This window comes from Bos taurus, chromosome 7 (assembly GCF_002263795.3).
Source record: "Bos taurus isolate L1 Dominette 01449 registration number 42190680 breed Hereford chromosome 7, ARS-UCD2.0, whole genome shotgun sequence".
Taxonomy (NCBI): Eukaryota; Metazoa; Chordata; class Mammalia; order Artiodactyla; family Bovidae; genus Bos; species Bos taurus.
The window spans coordinates 51,955,907-51,979,135 of NC_037334.1; the positions used below are offsets into that span (position 1 = coordinate 51,955,907).

Genomic DNA, 23,229 nt, shown 5'->3' on the forward strand with positions numbered 1-23,229 from the left:
GACAACGCGCCCGCGCTGCTGCCGTCCGGGCCAGGTGGAGGACCCAGCGCGGTGAGCCAAGTGGTATCCAGGTCCGTGGACGCGGGCCACGTGGTGGCGAAGGTGCACGCGGTGGACGCGGACTCGGGCTACAACGCGTGGCTGTCGTACGAGCTGCAGCTGGCGGCGGGTGGCGCACGCAGCCCGTTCCGCGTGGGGCTGTACACCGGCGAGATCAGCACGACGCGTGCCCTGGACGAGGCGGACGCGCCGCGCCAGCGCCTGCTGGTGCTGGTGAAGGACCACGGCGAGCCGGCGCTGACGGCCACGGCCACCGTGCTGCTGTCGCTGGAGGACAGCGGCCAGGCGCCCAAGGCCTCTTCGCGGGCGTTGTCTGGTGCAGCCGGCGCAGAGACGGCGTTAGTGGATATGAATGTGTACCTGATCATCGCCATCTGCTCGGTGTCCAGCCTGTTGGTGCTCACGCTGCTGCTGTACACGGCCCTGAGGTGCTCGGCGCCGCCCAATGAGGGCGCGTGCGGGCCGGTGAAGCCCAGGCTGGTGTGCTCCAGCGCGGTGGGGAGCTGGTCTTACTGTCAGCAGAAGCAGCAGAAGGTGTGCTCCAGCGAGGGGCCGCCCAAGACCGACCTCATCGCCTTCAGTCCCAGTCTTCCTCCGTGTCCGCAACCAGAGGTGGAAGTGGAAGAACAATCTATTGGAGGCGACCACTCTATCAAGGTGGGTTATTGCTTTTTATTTTCATGCTTTGCTGCGTGAATATTTTATCCCGTTTCCCCGCCTCAAATATATTTCTTGGAGTATCTTTCTTTTGTCTAAAGAACATATCTTTCTATAAAATATCTCAAAGATTTCTTGTAATAAGTTTTGTAATATTGTTTTTTTTCTAAAAATTCACTTTATATTTTCTTTACAGTGCCCTCTGCATCACCTTTTGATTGATACTTCAATTTTTAGTAAATGCCATGTATACTAAATTCATTTATATTTTCCAGTACAAATATTTGGTGTGTGTTGCAGGTTTTAATGTTTTTTTCCAAAAACCAGTATCTTTTAATGTTACAAATATTTGTAAGAAAAGTACTTTATTATTAAATCTAAAATTTAAATAACTCTATTGCATTAACAAAAAGACTGCTATGATTAATTCCCTCTGTGATAAAAATGTGGGTTTTGCTCCTTAAATAAAGAATATGTGTAGTGCAACATAACTTTTAATGCATACTTGAACTTCAGTGTTTACACCTTGGAGTATGTAGACTGGGAGATAGTTCATAAAATATGTCCTAATAAATGGAATTAAGTGTTTTGGACTCAAAATATTTTTCATTTTTATTTATTTTTTTACTGATTTAAAATTTTAATGTGACAATGTCTTCCAGTGGCTCTGTTATTAAGATAAATCTATTTTTTATTTTTTTAAATATTTGCTTGTACTGAGTCTTTGTTGTTGTGTAGACTTTTCTCTAGTTGTGGTGATTAGGGCTTTCCCTCTAATTGCTGTGCATGGGTTTCTTATTGCAGTGACTTCCCTTTGCAAAGCACAGGCTTTTGGGCTCATGGGCTTCAGTAGTTGAAGCACATGGGCTCAGTAATTGCCACTTCAGGGCTCTGGAGCACAGGCTCAGTAGTTGTGGTGCAGGGGCTTAGTTGCTTGGCAGCATGTGGAATCTTCCCAGACCAGGGATGGAACCCCTATCTTCTATATTAGCAGGCAGATTCCTTACCACTGAACCACCAGGGAAGCCCAACATAAATATTTTTAACAAGTTTGTGGACAGTTTCTTTCATTCAATTCAGAAGGACTGACATTTTAGAATGAAGTCATATAAATTTCCTGAGTCAAGGATTACTCTCATCCCCTCCCTCTGGGAGCCACCCAGCTTGAGGGAGGGATCTTAATTTCTCCAGGAGGGATGGAACCAGAGCCTGCTGCAGAGGAAGCACTGAATCCTAACCTTTGGACCACTAGGGAAATCCCCAAGGATTGCTTTTAACATTCTTGCCAAAAAAGGAGTTAGTCCATTTGTTTTGAAACTATAACATCTTATTTTTATAACTCTGTTTAACATGCTCTGTATTAGATGGCATTAAAATGAGGCAAATTATTAGTATTCCTGGCTCTCAATGGCTTAGCATTTGTGATAGCCTGTTTCAAGATGAGTGAAGAACCCACAGGTTTATTAATATACTGTAGTGATTTAGCTATATGATAACCTTGATATGTGGGAGCTTTAAAAGCTATCTTTCATATGTTCTTAATCAATGAAGCAACTCTTGAAGCCAAAAGTGGAACAGATCTTCAGCATGGAGTCATTCCCATAGGAACTGGAGTATTTCTATCAGCAAATATGCAGAGGTTTGTTTCCTTGTCATATCTCTTTCTGAATTTAGTCACACCTATATGCTAAAATTTTCCTGCTGTCTTCTAGGTAAATATGTTGGTCTTGAATTTATGGTTTCCACAATTAATAAAAGAGAAGTAATTAGAATGAAAAATCTTTGGCATAGAGTTATAATTATTGACTCACTATTTTATAATATGTTCAGAATAAATATTGTAGCTCACTTTTACATGAAATGTGAGATTTCTTTGCATAACCACTTATAATTTTTTTAAGGAGAGAAATGGGATTTTCCAAATGACTGTCCTCTTCCTGGAAAGATTTCAAATATTGGATAGTTAGCTCCTTATCAATCTTGAGAATGATTAAAACATTTTTTCTAAAACAACACTGATAAGCTTTATTGCAATCGATGAATAATTGTTATGCAAATTTCATTGTTTTAAAAAAATTTGAGATAAAAGAGGAAAACAAAATTGACTGATTACATGATATTTAGAATGCTCTTTACACCCTAGTCTCCTTAAGCCAACTTTGGAATAAAATGGGTATGAACAAAGTGACAAATACAATTTGGATTTCTGATCAGTATGGTTTTAGGGGGGATTAGAAAGATTATTTCTACAGATAACAGTGGATATAACACAAATTTAAGTTGACCTTCAGGATGGAGATGACGACATTCACCCTGGGCAGATTTAGTAATTGAAAAAAACTTTTAAATGAGACAAAGATAAACATGTTTCATATTTCCAGGAGTCAGTATTTGGTGAATTCATTAACATCAGAGTAAGTAAGTTTTTGGACAACTTAGAAGAAGTTGCATATTAGCATTGATTCCAAACATCATCATGTTGAGAAGGTAACAGACAGTTGGCATTTTGAGTTATCTTGTACACAACTGGACTAAATGTTTAGAGTAATTTAACACAGTATAAGGTTTAAGCAGTAGAAAATTATAGTGTTAGCAATTAAATAAACTTAGTAAGAGGCCATTCAAAATTATCAAGTTCTGAAAGTCTTTAAAAAACCGTATCACTAGTAACTCACAAACACGGATTTTTTTCACGTTCATATACGTAATAGTGCAGTAGTATATTCTCTTAGATGTCTATATCAAAAATAGAACTCTTCTTGGAATTCTAATTTCTAAATCCAAACCACCTTTAAAGAGTTAGTGGTCACACACAAGGAATGAAAGAATTAAAGGCTGACAAAAACAGACTAATATGAAGGAATCAAGGAAGAAGCCAAGCAAGTGAAAGAAATGGAATGAACGCCAAACGCACTTCCACTTTGACCCACAGGATGTCGTTGTTCTCCAAGGAGAGGATTGTTTTAACGGAAAAAAGTAGATTATTCCCGGAACAGAAAGACCCGTCACTGTTCCGGTGCTTTAAAGACTATACACACACCCAAATTGTTAAGATTAGTTGGGATATCAGGACTAAGACTCAAAAGAAAGATCTCGAAAGGACTACATATTTCTACTCAGAAAATGTGATTTACTAACCAGGAGCGATGTTAGCTTCAGGATCTGGTGGCCGGCGAGCCCGGCGCCTCCTGCTCTCACTTCTGCTTCTCGCAGCCTGGGAGACTGGGAGCAATCATGTCCAGTACTCAGTCCCTGAGGAGGCCAAACACGGCACCTTCGTGGGCCGCATCGCCCAGGACCTCGGGCTGGAGCTGGCGGAGCTGGTGCCGCGCCTGTTCCGGGTGGCATCCAAAGGCCGCGGGGACCTTCTGGAGGTAAATCTGCAGAATGGCATTTTGTTTGTGAATTCTCGGATCGACCGGGAGGAGCTGTGCGGACGGAGCGCGGAGTGCAGCATCCACCTGGAGGTGATTGTGGACCGGCCGCTGCAGGTGTTCTATGTGGAGGTGGAGGTGAAGGACATTAACGACAACCCGCCTGTGTTCCCAGCGACACACAGAAATCTTTTTATTTCCGAAGCTAGGGCTCTTGAGTCTCATTTTTCACTAGAGGGCGCCTCCGACGCAGATATCCGGGAGAACGCTCTGTTGACTTACAGACTGATCCCCAACGAGTATTTCTCTCTGGAAGTACCGAGCAACGATGAGCAGGAAAAACCGCTCGAACTAGTACTAAAAAAACGTTTAGACAGAGAAGTCGCTTCAGAGCTTCTCTTGGTGCTCAAAGCAACGGATGGGGGCAAACCTGAACTGACAGGCACTGTGAAGATAAACATCACAGTGCTGGATGCAAATGACAACGCCCCAGTTTTTGACAAAGCAGTTCATCGTATAAAATTACTGGAAAATGCAAGAAATGGCACACTGATTATTAGACTTAACGCCTCAGATTTGGACGAGGGTTCAAACGGCCACATTCTTTATTCCTTTGCAACTGATGTTTCCTCTAATACAGAAGCCTCTTTTCGCATAGATTCAAACAGCGGAGAAATAAGAGTAAATGGGAAAATAGATTTCGAAGAAACTAAATTATGGAAACTTCAAATAGAAGCAGTTGACAAGGGAAATCCTCCAATGTTTGGTCACTGCACAGTCTTGATAGAAGTCTTGGACATCAATGATAATGCTCCGGAGTTACTAGTGACGTCACTGTTGCTTTCTATTCCAGAGGATGCTCCACTAGGGACCGTCATCACTCTAATCAGTATAACCGACCGTGACGTAGGTAGCAATGCCCAGGTGACCTGCTCACTAACACCACATGTCCCCTTCAAACTGGTGTCCACCTTCAAGAATTACTATTCGCTAGTGCTGGACAGTTCCCTGGACAGAGAGAAAGTGTCAGAATATGCTTTAACACTGATCGCGAAGGACAGGGGCTCGCCTTCCTTGTCCACCACGGCTAGCGTGTCCGTGGAGGTGGCCGACGTAAACGACAACGCGCCCGTGTTCGCGCAGCCCGAGTACACGGTGTTCGTGAAGGAGAACAACCCGCCCGGCTGCCACATCTTCACGGTGTCTGCGCGAGACGCGGACGCGCAGGAGAACGCGCTGGTGTCCTACTCGCTGGTGGAGCGACGCGTGGGCGAGCGCGCGATGTCGAGCTACGTGTCGGTGCACGCAGAGAGCGGCAAGGTGTACGCGCTGCAACCGCTGGACCACGAGGAGCTGGAGCTGCTGCAGTTCCAGGTGGGCGCGCGTGATGCGGGCGTGCCGCCCCTGGGCAGCAACGTGACGCTGCAGGTGTTCGTGCTGGACGAGAACGACAATGCGCCTGCGCTGCTGCCGCCTGGGCCAGGCGGAGGACCCAGCACGGTGAGCCAGGTGGTGTCTAGGTCCGTGGACGCGGGCCACGTGGTGGCGAAGGTGCGCGCGGTGGACGCGGACTCGGGCTACAACGCGTGGCTGTCGTATGAGCTGCAGCTGGCGGCGGATGGCGCACGCAGCCCGTTCCGCGTGGGGCTGTACACCGGCGAGATCAGCACGACGCGTGCCCTGGACGAGGCGGACGCGCCGCGCCAGCGCCTGCTGGTGCTGGTGAAGGACCACGGCGAGCCGGCGCTGACGGCCACGGCCACCGTGCTGCTGTCGCTGGAGGACAGCGGCCAGGCGCCCAAGGCCTCTTCGCGGGCGTTGTCTGGTGCAGCTGGCGCAGAGACGGCGTTAGTGGATGTGAACGTGTACCTGATCATCGCCATCTGCGCAGTGTCCAGCCTGTTGGTGCTTTCGCTGCTGCTGTACACCGCGCTGCGGTGCTCGGCGCCGCCCGGTGAAGGCGTGTGCGGGCCCGTGAAGCCCAGGCTGGTGTGCTCCAGCGCGGTGGGGAGCTGGTCTTACTCGCAGGAGAGGCGACAGAGGGTGTGCTCTGGGGAGGGGCCGCCTAAGACCGACCTCATCGCCTTCAGTCCTAGTGTTCCCCCAGGTTTGAATTCTGGAGATATTGGAGATCAACAGGAGTTTTGCGAGAATGTAAGTACAGTAATTCTGGGACGTATCATGCCTATTAATGTCAATCACGTAGTAGTTCACCAACAAATTACTACATGTCCATTGCTTGAAATATTAGTTGTCTTTTTCTTGTGATGGTTTATTCTAAAGCACAATGGAAGTCCAGTCATTTTTATTTCTTTTCACCACAATCTTCTTAAACACACTTGAGAATATTATTTAGTTGTTGGAAATAATAATAATAGTAATAATGAAGTAGACTGTCACACCTTCCTGTAAATGAGCAAGGCTAAGTCAGCCAAGAAGGAAAGTATCACTGATGGAAATGGAGCATGTGGGTGAGGCTCAAATATTCTACTTCTCAATTTTGCAGTAAGTTCATTCTTCCTGTTCATTTTTTATTCTATATTATTTGGTGCCCTCCACTAATGTTTGTGCCTTCAAATTTTCCATAATAATGCATAGTTCCATAATTTGGTTAATTTGAGTTTAAACATGGTAGAATTCTTACCTTTCTATAAATTTGTGTATTACTGTCAGGCATGGGCTGTTAAGGTGGCTTAATTTTATAAATAATTTCATTTCTTTATAATCAATAGCATGCTTCTTTCATAAAGTAGGTAGAATTTTAGCCTTTCTTTTGGGTATGATTTTAGTTTTTTGCCTTTAATTCCTTCATGATTTAAACTCCCTTTCTTCATAGTCTTCAAATGCTTGAGATATACAAACTAAATTTTTTTCTAATATAATGATGGGTTTGCTAATTGCCCGATAGCTTGCTGCTCTCCTCCACATTAATTTGTTGATTTTTATTTGGAAGATTTATTTGAGCATTTATTATACTTCTATTTCTTGCATTCATGGTACCTATAGTGAGGCCATGGGAAAATTCATACTCCTTTGTCCTTTGAGTTTCAAACATGTCTTCTCGTACTTGCAGAACTGTGATACTTCTGTCCATGTTCACCAAGCAGCTTGGACTTCAAAATAACATTGCTTTAAATAACTTAAGCCTAATAATCATGGAATATCTATAAAGGCACTTCCACTTGACAATGGTGCTGTTGACAACATTTCAAAATTTAACATTGTGTACTTAAATTTTTTTTAAACATTGTGTACTTTAGATACGTTTGATACAAATTTTTTTTTTTGCTCCAATGCTATATTCATGTGAATGGTTTTCCCTAAAGAGGTCACAGAGAACTTGAAATTAGAGCTGTAAGGGTGTGAATCAAATAATGTGGAAGTTGATTTTGTTCTTTTTGGCTTAATTGTGCAGACTAGAGATTCTTTAATTGTATGGTATGGAGAAATAAATTATATATGATATATTTACATGTAGGTGGAGGACCACATTATAGATAGGGTAAAGTTAATAGAAATTCTGAGATAGCTATTTTCTACCCAGAAAGTAGGATGATTTCCATAAAGATGAACATTAGGAAATCTTCAGAAAAGGAAAAGTCATATCTTGGTTTATGGAACTGGAATCTTCTTTATCCACAGCTACAGACTACACGAGTCAAGGATACAACATTGGTCACTAACTATAATCAACCACCACTATTTGAGATATTTCTATTTGTAAGATATCATATAAAGGGCTTAAATAATAATTTTATTTAAATCTTACAGCAACTTGTAAAGTACATTCAACTATCCAAGTTCTAAAGATTAGATAAGAGATGGTGAGATGCTTGTCTGTCTTGTCCATTGCCATCCAGTTAATATATGATGGAGATGATATTCAAATGCACATCTCTTAAAGAGCCATTCTTTTATTAACTGTACAACTTTTTAGAGTAAATCTTTCATCTAATGTTCAGTTGTGCAGTTGTGTCTGACTCTGTGCAACCCCATGGACAGCAGCATACCAGGCTTCCCTGTCCTTCACAGTCTCCCAGAGTCTGCTTAAACTCATGTCCATTGAATTGGTGATGCCATCCAACCATAGCTCTGGCTAGAAAAATCAAGCACAAGCTGTATACATGTTAATTCTCCTGTTTTACTTAGGAAAAAACCTCCATGATTATTTTCATGATTATAGTATAGTGAAGTCGCTCAGTCGTGTCTGACTCTTTGTGACCCCATGGACTGTAGCCTACCAGGCTTCTCCGTCCAAGGGATTCTCCAGGCAAGAATACTGGAGTGGGTTACCATTTCCTTCTCCAGGGGATCTTCCCGACCCAGGGATCGAACCCAGGTCTCCTGCATTGGAGGCAGACTCTTTAACCTCTGAACCACCAGGGAACAATACCATAACTGAGGTAGGAATTAAGATTTTTTTTTTATGTTGGTAAGTGATTCTTTTCTCAGAATGTTCATGGTCATCATAATCATTTGTCTTAGTCAATGCCATATTGAGATAGGAGATTTACATTATTAATAATTAAGGGTTGTCCAATAAGCACTGTTAATCACTTGTTTGGAAGTGATATAAATAAGCAAAATCATTTAATATATAAGGAAAAGCAGAAGACTGTGCTCTGCTACAGTCTTGCAGAACACCAAACCCAAATTATATATATATATATATATATATATATATATATATATATGTATATATGTATATATATGTATATATATATATACACACACATACATACACACACGCATACTTATCCTTTTTATACTAATACAACAATAATTATGTTTTGACACATATATGTGGTAATATGATTATTTCTTGGATCCTAAATACCAGTGAAGGATCAGTAAGTGTTTCCAAAATTGTATACTTCAGTAATAGCTTTAAAGGTGTATATTTCCCATAAAAATCTTTGAACATGTGTGGGTCTTTCTTTCTTCTTCAGTCTTACTGTTGCCTGAGAGACTGTGCCAATTGAACAAATAATCTGTGATCAAATAACTGTATATTTCAGTGAGTCATGATAGCACAGAGTGAACATCACTGCTTATGTTCTGTAGTTTTGTAGATTCAATGCTGAATGGTACTTCTAATCCATTAATTTTGAAAAACCTACTGGTTTCCAAGAGTGGCTTCAAGATTTATTTTTGGTTCTATGTTTTCAATAAATAGTAGTACTAGATATATTATGGAATATTAGTGGATGATGAGGACTGGCAGAACATACTTGACTAGCAGGACATACAGCTGGAATTTAAGACTAACCATATTGATTTTGAAAAGGTCAGGGTCAAAGTTCCTTAGTCTTTTCAGTCAATCTTACAAAATCAATGTTAACTATATAGATGCGATTTCTTGGCACCAGCCTGTTACCAGATCTCAGGCCCATTCCCAAAGATGAGTTCAAAGATACAATAATCTATTCTATAGGAGCTAGTTGATGAAATCTGAAGTATCACAGACAAAATGCAAAAGATGTGACATTGGTTCATATGATATATCCAACTCTTTTATGACTTGGTAGTCTTCCAGTGTCACTTAATATACTTGTGTAACATCTGGTTTGAATTTAGACATGTAATATAATCTCTCAGATAAACTTTCTCATATTTATTTCTCTACCTTTAAAAACTTCACATTGCATGTAACATCTCAATCTCAAGTTTCCTTAGGGAAGTGGTTGGAAGTCCGTTGCTTCTTTCTTCTGCCAAATCTGACAGGCTTCAAATATCATGTTAGATCTACTCTTCTCTAGCCTAATGGTATACTTTGAAAATAGGCCTGTTTGACTGGTTGTTTTCTATTAATAGATGCATAACAGAATTCAGTGTCACAAACGGTCATCAGTCTGTTTTGTTAGTTTTTTAAGAAGGAATTTTAAATTTACTTTAAAGACAGTTCTAGCAGAATAATAATGTTGGGAAAAGAACAAATTTGAAATAAATGAAACAAGATTTGAAATTAGCAATAGAACATATGTGTGTATTCAAGATAAAAGAAAATGTTAACAATACAAATACTAGCAATTTTTTCACTGTAGTATTTTTAGATTGGATATGAACCATCAGAACTGTACAACAAAATACTCAAGCTAGAGTGATATTTATCCTGAATCACTTTCTTCTCTCAGCTTTCACTGTACCCTTTTTTCCTTCCTCAAATCTCAAAGTAATATGAAACAATAAAGGACAAGTAACTAAATTACAACTTCAGGCAATGAAAATTCATCAGTTCCAATTTTCTAGTTGATATTTTATGAAATTGAATTTCCATTAACACTAAGGTCATTTAGCTTTTGGTTAAATCGATTATTTTCTGTTTTCTTTAGCACAATATTAGGCACTTAGAGACAAAGTGTTTAAAAATAATTTCCCTTATTTTGGATAAACTTACAATCTCAAACCCAGAATTTTTTAAAAGAAGAAATTGGTCAGCTATTTTCATTACTATATCTTGATAAATATATAAAAGCCAGTGTTGTTGAGTGGAAATACCAATATGGCACAGAAGTTTTCATGGCAATTTTTATGTCATTGAATGGTAAAAAAGTTCAGTATGAAAGAAGTAGTCTTTCATATACTGACACCATTACATAAAGTAACAAAGTAATCATTTTGATAACCTGTTATTATATTGTTAGCAATGCAGCTTACATGAGAAATCATATATGCCAAATATAAATTTCATTTACATCAATAGACTTTTCTCTTGTGAATTCCATGTCTTAAATCACCAAATTTGAAATATATTTTTGTTTTTCTTGTTGTTCTTTACTGGATATAAAGTTTCTTGTAACAGGAACACAATTAAATGTAAATAACAACAAAGAATAAGAACTAATGAAAAATATAAATAGAAAGCAAGTACACATAGTGCACATAGATAAAAATACAATATGTAGGCCTAAAGACTAAAGAATTGTTATTAAAGCTTCAAATTTGTCTTTGAGTTTCCTAGCAGCTGAAGTAACAAGGGAGACTAGAAGTAAAACAATTTTTATATGAGGAAATGTTTGACTCTTTTTTCATAAAGCTACCAATAGAATTGATCTCTCTCTCTCTCTCTCTCTCTCAGTGTGTATACGTGTAGATAAGTAAAAGCACTCTAAATCAAACATAGGAACAAACATTTCAGTTTGATGTTAATCAAGAAAAAAACGCCATTTTCCATATACCATCAATTTCAATATGACCTAAAATCTGAATGCTCCACAAATAAGCACTTTGGAAATATTTGGGAGATAAAATAGCTTGAAACACGTGAACTTATTTTTTTTCTCTTCAAGTAAAATTCTATGGTGTTGAATGTAGGGTACAATACTCACAATTTCAGGCACAAGGTGTCGCTCTTTACTTGGAGGAAGTAGTTCATTCAAGGGTTAGTCTGAGCTGCCAGGAACTCCCCATTTAAAGATTCTGTCATGCCGGATGCTACCGTTAAAGGATCCTTTGAAACTTCTCAAAGATTCAGCAAGATATTTCACCCGGAACTGGAGTCTATGGTACTGTAAGTGTAAAGTATCATATTTTGGAAGTCAGTATATGAGATGTCCGCGACTCAAAGAAGTGGATTGGGTAATGGGCGACTGCTGCTGTCGCTTCTGCTCCTCGCAGCTTGGGAGGCAGGGAGCGGCCAGGTCCACTACTCCGTCCCTGAAGAAGCCAAACACGGCACCTTCGTTGGTCGCATCGCCCAGGACCTGGGACTGGAGCTGGCGGAGCTGGTGCCGCGCCTGTTCCGGGTGGCGTCCAAAGGCCGCGGGGATCTTCTGGAGGTAAATCTGCAGAATGGCATTTTGTTTGTGAATTCTCGGATCGACCGAGAGGAGCTGTGCGGGCGGAGCGCGGAGTGCAGCATCCACCTGGAGGTGATTGTGGACCGGCCGCTGCAGGTTTTCCATGTGGAGGTGGAGGTGAAGGACATAAATGACAACCCGCCCGTGTTCTCTCTTAGAGAACAAAAGCTGCTGATTTCTGAATCTAAACAACCTGACTCTCGTTTTCCTCTAGAGGGAGCTTCTGATGCGGATATAGGAGAGAATGCTCAATTGACCTACCGACTAAGTAAAAATGAGTACTTTTCTTTAGAATTACTAATAAATAGTAAGCCGACTAAAAAACTGTCACTAACGTTAAAGAAGTCTCTAGACAGAGAGAAAACTCCGGAATTTAATTTACTGCTGACGGCTGTAGATGGAGGGAAACCGGAGCTCACTGGCACTGTTGAACTCTTCGTCTGCGTCTTGGATATTAACGACAATGATCCGGAATTTGAACAATCAGAATACAAGGTGAGGTTGATGGAAAACGCAGCTAAAGAAACTCTTGTGATACAGTTAAATGCCACAGATCAAGATGAAGGAGTCAATGGGGAGGTAACATACTCCTTGATGTCAATTAAGCCCAAGGGAAAACCTTTATTTACACTAGATGAAAATAACGGAGAAGTGAAGGTCAATGGAACTTTAGACTATGAAGAAAACAAGTTTTATGAAATTGAAGTACAGGCCACAGATAAGGGGAATCCCCCAATGGCAGGTCACTGTACAGTCTGGGTTGAAATCTTAGATGCCAATGATAACTCCCCTGAAATCACTGTCACTTCCCTGTCTCTACCAGTACGAGAGGACACTCAGCCAAGCACTGTTATTGCGCTGATCAGTGTATTTGATCGAGACTCTGGTGACAATGGACAGGTAATCTGCTTTCTAACGCCCAACGTCCCCTTCAAGATAGTGTCCACGTTCAAGAACTATTATTCACTAGTGCTGGACGGCACCCTGGACCGTGAGAGCGTGTCTGTCTATAAGTTGGTGGTGACAGCGCGGGACGGGGGCTCGCCTTCGCTGTCCGCCACCGCCAGCATGTCTGTGGAGGTGGCCGACGTGAACGACAACGCTCCCGCGTTCGCGCAGCCTGAGTACACGGTGTTCGTGAAGGAGAACAACCCGCCCGGCTGCCACATCTTCACCGTGTCGGCGTGGGACGCGGACGCGCAGGAGAACGCGCTGGTGTCCTACTCGCTGGTGGAGCGGCGGGTGGGCGAGCGCGCGCTGTCGAGCTTCGTGTCGGTGCACGCGGAGAGCGGCAAGGTGTACGCGCTGCAACCGCTGGACCGCGAGGAGCTGGAGCTGCTGCAGTTCCAGGTGAGCGCGCGCGACGCGGGCGTGCCGCCCCTGGGCAGCAACGTGACGCTGCAGGTGTTCGTGCTGGACGAGAACGACAACGCGCCTGCGCTGCTGCCGCCCGGGCCAGGCGGAGGACCCAGCGCGGTGAGCCAGGTGGTGTCTAGGTCCGTGGACGCGGGCCACGTGGTGGCGAAGGTGCGCGCGGTGGACGCGGACTCGGGCTACAACGCGTGGCTGTCGTATGAGCTGCAGCCGGCGGCGGGTGGCGCGCGCAGCCCGTTCCGTGTGGGGCTGTACACCGGCGAGATCAGCACGACGCGTGCCCTGGACGAGGCGGACGCGCCGCGCCAGCGCCTGCTGGTGCTGGTGAAGGACCACGGCGAGCCGGCGCTGACGGCCACGGCCACCGTGTTGCTGTCGCTGGAAGACAGCGGCCAGGCGCCCAAGGCCTCTTCGCGGGCGTTGTCTGGTGCAGCTGGCGCAGAGACGGCGTTAGTGGATGTGAACGTGTATCTGATCATCGCCATCTGCGCGGTGTCCAGCCTGTTGGTACTCACGCTGCTGCTGTACACGGCGCTGCGGTGCTCGGCGCCGCCCAGCGAGGGCGCGTGCGGGCCGGTGAAGCCCAGGCTGGTGTGCTCCAGCGCGATGGGGAGCTGGTCTTACTCGCAGGAGAGGCGACAGAGGGTGTGCTCTGGGGAGGGGCCGCCCAAGACCGACCTCATGGCCTTCAGCCCCAGCCTACCTCCGGGCCTGGATAGAGAAGTCGGAGAAGAAAGGCAGGAGGCAGGATCAAACCATTCTGGTCTGGTGAGTTCTATAAATCCTTTCCCTCTTCTTGAAGTTTATATTGATTGTTTAAAAAAATCCAGTTTATTTCATGGATGTCTTATACTTTGAGTATTTTTTAAAGAACGTTTGTTAGCGAAATGCCAAATGATACACATATCCAGTTTAATCATATAAAGTATTAGGCTTTATAGCCAGTAAATATCGTATTTCTCCTAATGTTTTGTTAGAACATGTTTAAAAAAAAGATTCAAGAATGACATTTTTATCATCACTTTATTAGAAATAATTTCTTACTTTCAACTCATCTACCCAAATTACTTCATCATCTCTAGTCCTAATTATTGTAGATAATCACTATGGATTTTTAAAATTTTAGTCATCCTCTTTGCTTTTTTAAACAAGCTTTAGGTTTGAGATTTTCACATTATTAGATGAATGATTCTTGTCACTTCAGGCTTGTATCAAAAATTTAACACTCTTAATTAGTTCTGAAAGGATTTTTCTTTTCTTTCTTTTTTTTCTTTTTTTTTTGGTTTTGAACATTCAGTTCAGTTCAGTTCAGTCGCTCAGTCGTGTCCGACTCTTTGTGACCCCATGAATCACAGCACGCCAGGCCTCCCTGTCCATCACCAACTCCTGGAGTTCACCCAGACTCATGTCCATTGAGTCGGTGATGCCATCCAACCATCTCATCCTCTGTCGTCCCCTTCTCCTCCTGCCTCCAATCCCTCCCAGCATCAGAGTCTTTTCCAGTGAGTCAACTGTTCTCATGAAGTGGCCAAAGTATTGGAGTTTCAGCTTTAGCATCAGTCCTTCCAAAGAACACTCCTTTAGAATGGACTGGTTGGATCTCCTTGCAGTCCAAGGGACTCTGAAGAGTCTTCTCCAACACCACAGTTCAAAAGCATCAATTCTTCGGTGCTCAGCCTTCTTCACAGTCCAACTCTCACATCCGTACATGACCACTGGAAAAACCATAGCCTTGACTTGATGGACCTTTGTTGGCAAAGTAATATCTCTGCTTTTTAATATGCTATCTAGGTTGGTCATAACTTGCCTTCCAAGGAGTAAGCGTCTTTTAATTTCATAGCTGCATCACCATCTGCAGTGATTTTGGAGCCCCCCAAAATAAAGTCTGACACTGTTTCCACTGTTTCTCCATCTATTTCCCATGAAGTGGTGGGACCAGATGGCATGATCTTCGTTTTCTGAATGTTGAGCTTTAAGCCAAGTTTTTCACTCTCTTTCACTTTTATCAAGAGGCTTTTGAGTTCCTCTTCACTTTCTGCCATAAGGGTGGTGTCATCTGCATACCTGAGGTTATTGATATTTCTCCTGGCAATCTTGATTCCAGCTTGTGCTTCTTCCAGCCCAGCGTTTCTCATGATGTACTCTGCATATAAGTTAAATAAGCAGGGTGACAATATACAGCCTTGACGTACTCCATTTCTTATTTGGAACCAGTCTGTTGTTCCATGTCCAGTTCTAACTTTTGCTTCCTGACCTGCATGTAGGTTTCTCAAGAGGCAGGTCAGGTGGTCTGATATTTCCATCTCTTTCAGAATTTTCCAGTTTATTGTGATCCACACAGTCAAAGGCTTTGGCATAGTCAATAAAGCAGAAATAGATGTTTTTCTGGAACTCTCTTGCTTTTTCTATGATCCAGCGGATGTTGGCAATTTGATCTCTGGTTCCTCTGCCTTTTCTAAATCCAGCTTGAACATCTGGAAGTTCACGGTTCATGTATTGCTGAAGCCTGGCTTGGAGAATTTTGATCATTTCTTTACTAGTGTGTGAGATGAGTGCAATTGTGTGGTAGTTTGAGCATTCTTTGGCGTTCATCATACGTCTATTGTCCATTAAATAATCCTCAGTCTTAACTCTAACAATAAGATAAAACCTGTTTTCATATTATTTGTGGTAAAAGAATGCAGTCTTTTGTTCTAGTGTGCTTATTTCATTGAAATAATATAACTAAAATTTCTGTCCATTTTTAATTTTGTTCTCTGAAATGGGGAGAGATTTATCTACTATATACTTAAACAAAGCTCCCAGGTTTATGCTGCCAGAGTAACTAGGCAAATAAGGTTATTAACATTCCTCAATCAAGTCATTCAAACTTGCTAAAGGCATGCATATAGGCCTCTAACATCTGCAATATATGCTGCTGCTGCTAAGTCACTTCAGTTGTGTCGGACTCTGTGAGACCCCATAGACGGCAGCCCACCAGGCTTCCTTGTCCGTGGGATTCTCCAGGCAAGAACACTGGAGTGGGTTTCCATTTCCTTCTCCAATGCATGAAAGTAAAAAGTGAAAGTGAAGTTGCTCAGTCATGTCAGACTCTTTGCGACCCCATGGATTGCAGCCTACCAGGCTCCTCCATCCATGGATTTTCTAGGCAAGAGTACTGGAGTGGGGTGCCATTGCCTTCTATGCTAGTTGGCATTATTTCCTAGTTTCTGGATTTATCTAGACAGAAAAAGTTAATTCTATCAAAGTGAAGCCTATTGACATTTATCAATTTCTTTCATTTTAAATTTCCTATCCTTAAGTGCTTTATTGCTGGCATTTGTAAAAGTTTCTTTCCATGTAGTATACCCATGTATATACATGCCCGTGTACCACATCTGAAGATTCTAGCAAAAATCATTTGCCTCTAGGTCATCCTTCTAATTCAGTGGTTCTTAGCCACATGTAGGATGGTGCAATTGCTGACCTCTTTTGAGAAGCTGATGAAAGTCATTCTCCCTTTAAAATTACACAGCAACCCACTTGGCATAATAGTCAAGGACTCCATGCTGAAGCTCATCCTTGGGCCTCTGTTTATGAAACTTTGTATGTCAAGATTAATTGTCTAAAAACATTCTTTATTCGAAATTAGTCAATAAGATTAAAATATAAACTATTTCAGGCTCAAAAGTAATTAATCATATCATTTATGAAAGTTTGTAAATATAAATAAATGTGAATGTTTTGTAGGGCATGTATTATTACCCATTTCCAAACTAACTTCTTGGAATGACTCAACATCATTTTAATTTAATATAAAACATATTAGAATGTTTTAAGTACAGGTTAAAAGTTTGCAAATTGTTACTATTGCATAATATATAAGTAATCAATACACATTTTAGATAATTCCAAGTTATGTGGATGAATTTCTACAAATTTAGTGTCTTTTATACTTAATTTAAATTTCAGGATTACATTCTAGAATGCAAAATTGTTATTTCATTCTATTTTGTAGTTTGATTGTTTAAGTATTGAGCTAACTTTGGATTTTTATATCTGTTTAATCATTTAGTTATGTCTAACAGTGAGTGAGAATGCATTGGGTCTCCTGAATACATTACAATAAGGTTCCTTGTGAATTATGGTACATTGACATTTTTGAAAATGGAAGATATAAAATGAATAAGCTTGATGGTGATAGACAGTTTGAATAGTCCCATAGCATCAAAATTCAAATATGTGTTTCATTAATTCAGAGTGAGTGTGGTAGTTGATTTAAGTTATTTTATACTTGTAGAATCATTCTTGGTTATTATTTTCTGGCTCTTTAAAAGTTTCACTTCTCAGTTTCCTTTATTATGCGTTAAAGAATGGTGAGAAATTATTGGTTTAAAGATTTTGATTTAAATTTAGATGAACTTCTAAATAATATGCTTACTTTTTTTTTTTTACAACTAGCTGTAGGATCTTATCTGTGTTTTGTTTTCCCTTAAAGCTAGTCTTGAATTACTGAATAAAATTATTGGAAATATTTTGATTCTCCCTTGAATCATAGTCACCATTGTGGTCTTCTGAAGAGAAGCTTATTTTATATAACTACTAACTGGCCTAGAAGGAAGGATATAGAGGGAAACAAAATGGTCACTATGAAGTTCATATTCTTTTGACTTTAGTTAATGAGATTGGGCTCCAAAACATTTCATAAGATCTTTTTCAGATTAGTGCTCTACTACCACTTCAGAATACCGTGAAATTTGGAGGTTTTGACTCAACATTTTACATGAAAATGCTTTAATCATGCTAGAGTAAAATATTCTAGAATCTGCACCCACAATTCATTTTTCAACATATTATAAGAATGAGAGCAGTTGTATGAAAAGTCATCACATGTGAGCATCAAGGAACCAAAAATAACATCTTCCGTATTTATGATGAATTCTAATATTGGCCATATTTATGAATAAAATAATTTATACGAATGAAATATTTTCTCCTTTACTAGACAAGGAAATTCTTGGCTTTCTCATAAAGACTTAGAATGAAGTGCTTGTGAAGGATAAAAATCATTATGAATGTGAATTGTAAGCAATATAAGGGCCAGGGCAGTGTTCTCAGTCATGTGACTCTTTGAGACCCTATGCACTGTAGCCTGCCAGATTCCTCTGTCCATGAAAATTTCCAGGCAAGAATACTGTAGTGGGTTGCCATTTCCTACTCCAGGGCATCTTCCCCACCCAGGGATCAAACCCAAGTCTCTTGCATCTCCTGCACTGGCAGGTGGATTCTTTACCACTTTGTCACCTGGGAAGCCCAATGGCAGGGGTGATGTATATTATTCTTCATTTTATTTTCCATGAGAGCTAGCTAACGAGTAACTTCTGACATGCCACATTTCAATGATTATTTTGTGATAGACTTTGAAGCAGAATTATTTTTAAAACTGAAGTATAATAGAAGTATTTGTGCTTTGTTAAGAATATTATATATATTAAATAAATAGGTATTTGCAAATGATCCATTAAACTACCCAAAAAGTTGAAACAGATTTAAAGTGAACCAAGAAGTGGCTAAACCAAAAAGAACCTCAGGCTCTTTCTTGTACTTACATAATCAGTAACATGATGTCGCTGTATACTCAAAAGGTGAAAAGGGAAAACTGTCTCCAAGTCCAGATTCCAACAATCCACAGAATAGGATAGACTCCATATTGACCGGAAGGCTGGGTAAAATTTACTGAAGATATACTTACGGAAGGGGAGACTGGTCATAAATGTTGGCAGGCGAACTATCCCTTAAAACTGACAGTCTCACCTCAGAGATCTCTTTATCTGCAATGGTGCTTTCTTGGCGAGGAGGCTCCGAAGCTCGGAGCCTGCTACTCTCGGTTTTGCTCCTCGCAGCCTGGGAGTCGGGGAGGGGCCAGGTCCATTACTCGGTTCCCGAGGAGGCAAAACACGGCACCTTCGTGGGCCGCATCGCCCAGGACCTAGGACTGGAGCTGGCGGAGCTGGTGCCCCGCCTGTTCCGGGTGGCATCCAAAGGCCGCGGGGACCTTCTGGAGGTAAATCTGCAGAATGGCATTTTGTTTGTGAATTCTCGGATCGACCGGGAGGAGCTGTGCGGACGGAGCGCGGAGTGCAGCATCCACCTGGAGGTGATCGTGGACCGGCCGCTGCAGGTGTTCCATGTGGAGGTGGAGGTGAAGGACATTAACGACAACCTGCCAGTATTCAGAGGAGAACAAAAGCTACTCATTTCTGAATCTGCGCCTTTGGAGACTCGTTTTCCTCTAGAGGGCGCTTCTGATGCGGATATCGGCCTAAACTCTCTTCTGACCTATAGGTTAAGTCTAAATGAGTATTTTACTCTTAAACTAATAACGAAAACCGACAAAAGTATATTGCCTGAACTCATTCTTCGGAAGTCACTGGATAGAGAAGAAATACCAGAACTTAATATGTTGCTGACCGCTCTGGATGGCGGTAAACCCCAGCTAACAGAATCTGTTCAGATTCAAATAACCATCCTGGATGTTAATGACAATGCTCCTGAGTTTGATAAGCCTGGCTATAAAGTGGTGCTGTTTGAAAATGTCCCAAACGGCACCAGAATCATTCAACTAAATGCTTCTGATCTAGACGAAGGACCAAACAGAGAAATTTCCTATGGAATCAGAACGATTCTGCCACTGAGTGAGAAATGTATGTTTTTAATAAATCCACAAACAGGTGAAATTAGAATTTACGGGAAACTGGATTTTGAAGAGAATAATGAGTATGAAATCCAGGTTAACGCTATTGATAAAGGGATTCCGCCCATGGCTGGTCATTGCACGGTCCTGGTGGAAGTTCTAGACCTGAATGACAATACCCCTGAGGTAATGATCACTTCGCTATCGCTCCCAGTGCGGGAGGACGCTCAGGTGGGCACTGTCATTGCCTTGATCAGCGTGTCCGACTGTGACTCCGGCGCCAATGGACAGGTGACCTGCTCACTCACACCACCCCATATCCCCTTCAAGCTGGTGTCCACCTTCAAGAATTACTATTCGATAGTGCTGGACAGCGTCCTGGACCGCGAGAGTGCGTCGAACTATGAGGTAGTGGTGACAGCGAGGGACGGCGGCTCACCTTCTCTGTCGGCCACCGCCAGCGTGTCCGTGGAGGTGGCCGATGTGAACGACAACGCGCCCGCCTTCCCGCAGCCCGAGTACACGGTGTTCGTGAAGGAGAACAACCCGCCCGGCTGCCACATCTTCACGGTCTCGGCGCGGGACGCGGACGCGCAGGAGAACGCGCTGGTGTCCTACTCGCTGGTGGAGCGGCGGGTGGGCGAGCGCGCGCTGTCGAGCTACGTGTCGGTGCACGCGGAGAGTGGCAAGGTGTACGCGCTGCAACCGCTGGACCACGAGGAGCTGGAGCTGCTGCAGTTCCAGGTGAGCGCGCGCGATGCGGGCGTGCCGCCCCTTGGCAGCAACGTGACGCTGCAGGTGTTCGTGCTGGACGAGAACGACAACGCGCCTGCGCTGCTGCCGCCCGGCCCAAGCAGAGGACCCAGCGAGGTGAGCCAGGTGGTGGTGCGGTCGGTGGGCGCGGGCCACGTGGTGGCGAAGGTGCGCGCGGTGGACGCTGACTCGGGCTACAACGCGTGGCTGTCTTACGAGCTGCAGCCGGCGGCGGGCGGCTCGCGCAGCCCGTTCCGCGTGGGGTTGTACACCGGCGAGATCAGCACGACGCGTGCCCTGGACGAGGCGGACGCGCCGCGCCAGCGCCTGCTGGTGCTGGTGAAGGACCACGGCGAGCCGGCGCTGACGGCCACGGCCACCGTGCTGCTATCGCTGGAGGACAGCGGCCAGGCGCCCAAGGCCTCTTCGCGGGCGTTGTCTGGTGCAGCTGGCGCAGAGACGGCGTTAGTGGATGTGAACGTGTATCTGATCATCGCCATCTGCGCGGTGTCCAGCCTGTTGGTGCTCACGCTGCTGCTGTACACGGCGCTGCGGTGCTCGGCGCCGCCCAGCGAGGGCGCGTGCGGGCCGGTGAAGCCCAGGCTGGTGTGCTCCAGCGCGGTGGGGAGCTGGTCTTACTCGCAGGAGAGGCGGCAGAGGGTGTGCTCTGGGGAGGGGCCTCCCAAGACCGACCTCATGGCCTTCAGTCCCTGTCTTCCAGCGTCTGGAGAAGATTGTTTAAATCCTTCCAGTGAAGTAAGTCCTTGGTATCATTTAAGTATGTTAGTCATTTTGTAGGTTTCATGTATTAGCCCAAATTTTCAAGCATTCAGTTCAGTTCAGTCGCGTCCGACTCTTCTCTACCCCATGGATGCCAGGCTTTCCTGTCCATCACCAGCTCCCAAAGCTTGCTCAAACTTATGTCCATGGAGTCGGTGATGCCATCCAACCATCTCATCCTCTGTCGTCCCCTTCTCCTGCCTTCACTCTTTCCCAGCATTCCATTTAATCTTTTCCAATTATTTTCAGCATTTCAAGCATTAAATAATTGGAGAGGATAAAATGGAGGCCATGGATAACCAGATTTAAAGTTTCCTGGCTCTATAATTTTTCATATTATCTATGAATTTCTAGCCTTAAAAGAAATAAGTACATTTGAGTAAAAACTAAGTTCTGATAAATTTATTTTTAATTTGTACTCAATTTCATAATTAAATGAAATTTGCAAGGTTAGTGTAGAGAGTTCCCAGATATCATAAACTAGATTCCTTTACTGCTCTTTACATGCATAGACTTGTAAAATAGTCTTCTTGATCACCAATCTAGTTGCAGTACAATCCCCTTTCAAGTATAATAACAATAATAAAAATTGTTATCAATTCTAAAATGAGTAATTTGTTATTGCTCCCATAGAGTACCTTTCTTTCCATTGTGATTGGCTGCAGTACTGTTGTTATTTACATAAAATATGCCATTTAAAATATTGTAATATCTATCTAAAGCAGGATGCACCTTATAATTAATAGTTTATAACAATTTAACTGATTCTTTTTCTTGGTAGCACACAAATAATGACACATCTTACAATTAGTAACATTGATTTGATTCCATAAAATATAAGAATAGTTATTCAGGACTTGTCTGGTGGTCCAGTGGCTAAGACTCTGCATTCCCAAAGCAGGAAGACTGGGTTTGATCCCTGGTCTGGGACCCAACACAACCAAAGAATATTTATCACCCCCTATTTTTTCCAGGACCTGTTCTAAGATCTTTAATTGTATTATCTCATTTAGTTATGAAATCACCCCTACAGTGCAGGTATAATATTTATTATTAGCATTCTACTGATAAGAAGTCGGAAACTTAAGCCACATAGATCAGGCAAAGTGACACAAACCCAGTTTTGGAGGATCACCAACCCATTATGGCATGCTACTGCTCTGATACAATTATTGGGTGAATCTTCTAAAAGTGTATTTTACATCTTGTAATTTTCTTCCACACAAAGCCTTTCCAGAGTGTTTTTTAATGTGAGGGAAAGAAGTAAGTAAAAAGGGAGATACTGAAAATCAGACAGGCAGAGAAGGAATGAAGATGAAGATGAAACATATGAATGAGAATAGAGAAAAAAATTAAGACAGTAGGGTTGGCCTTAAAAGTGGCACGATTTTTCCTTAGTAGTGAATGAATAATAGAGAATATAAAGAGAAATGTCAACATAAGAAGAGAGCCATTGAGTTTGTATTTGATGACTTATCTTTCTGGGTAAGTCATCTGAGAACCACATGGTTGGAATGAGGTTGGGAATTTGAGAAAAAAGAAGAAAGTATGGAAGAATCTCTATGGGCAGGAATTATGAATTCACTTGAGGGGTCAATTGAGGTAAAGGTGAGCATAAACTTGTAGAGAATATAGTAATGTTAAGTGGCTAATGAACTGAGGAGTTCAATAGAAAGCATTGAGAAAATGAATAGTTAGGCTGTGTATTGAAAGGTAAAGACAATGTTAAAGAGAGGTGATATAAGAAGATATGTACCTA

General features: G+C 42.6%; 3 protein-coding genes across 8 annotated transcripts in view; all 3 read left to right on the forward strand.

Annotated features, from left to right (window-relative positions):
- PCDHA13 (protocadherin alpha 13) overlaps positions 1 to 23,229 on the forward strand; it is a 209,250-nt gene that overhangs the window by 60,801 nt on the left and 125,220 nt on the right. Inside the window, exon 1 of one of the 6 annotated variants that reach the window (XM_015472246.3) lies at positions 8,905 to 14,032. The exons of the other annotated variants lie outside the window; for them this stretch is intronic. Within the exon in view, the coding sequence (XP_015327732.1) occupies positions 11,642 to 14,032 (2,391 nt within the window). The 5' untranslated portion in view covers positions 8,905 to 11,641. Of the gene's footprint in view, positions 1 to 8,904; positions 14,033 to 23,229 lie in introns of those variants that run through there. 6 annotated transcript variants of the gene reach the window in all.
- The window catches only part of LOC132345758 (protocadherin alpha-7-like), a 122,049-nt gene that overhangs the window by 10,575 nt on the left and 88,245 nt on the right, over positions 1 to 23,229 (forward strand).
- LOC112447438 (protocadherin alpha-12-like) lies at positions 19,002 to 21,886 on the forward strand. The gene has a single exon (XM_059888757.1). The coding sequence runs from the start codon at positions 19,017 to 19,019 to the stop codon at positions 21,486 to 21,488; it is 2,472 nt and encodes an 823-aa protein (XP_059744740.1). The 5' UTR covers positions 19,002 to 19,016; the 3' UTR covers positions 21,489 to 21,886.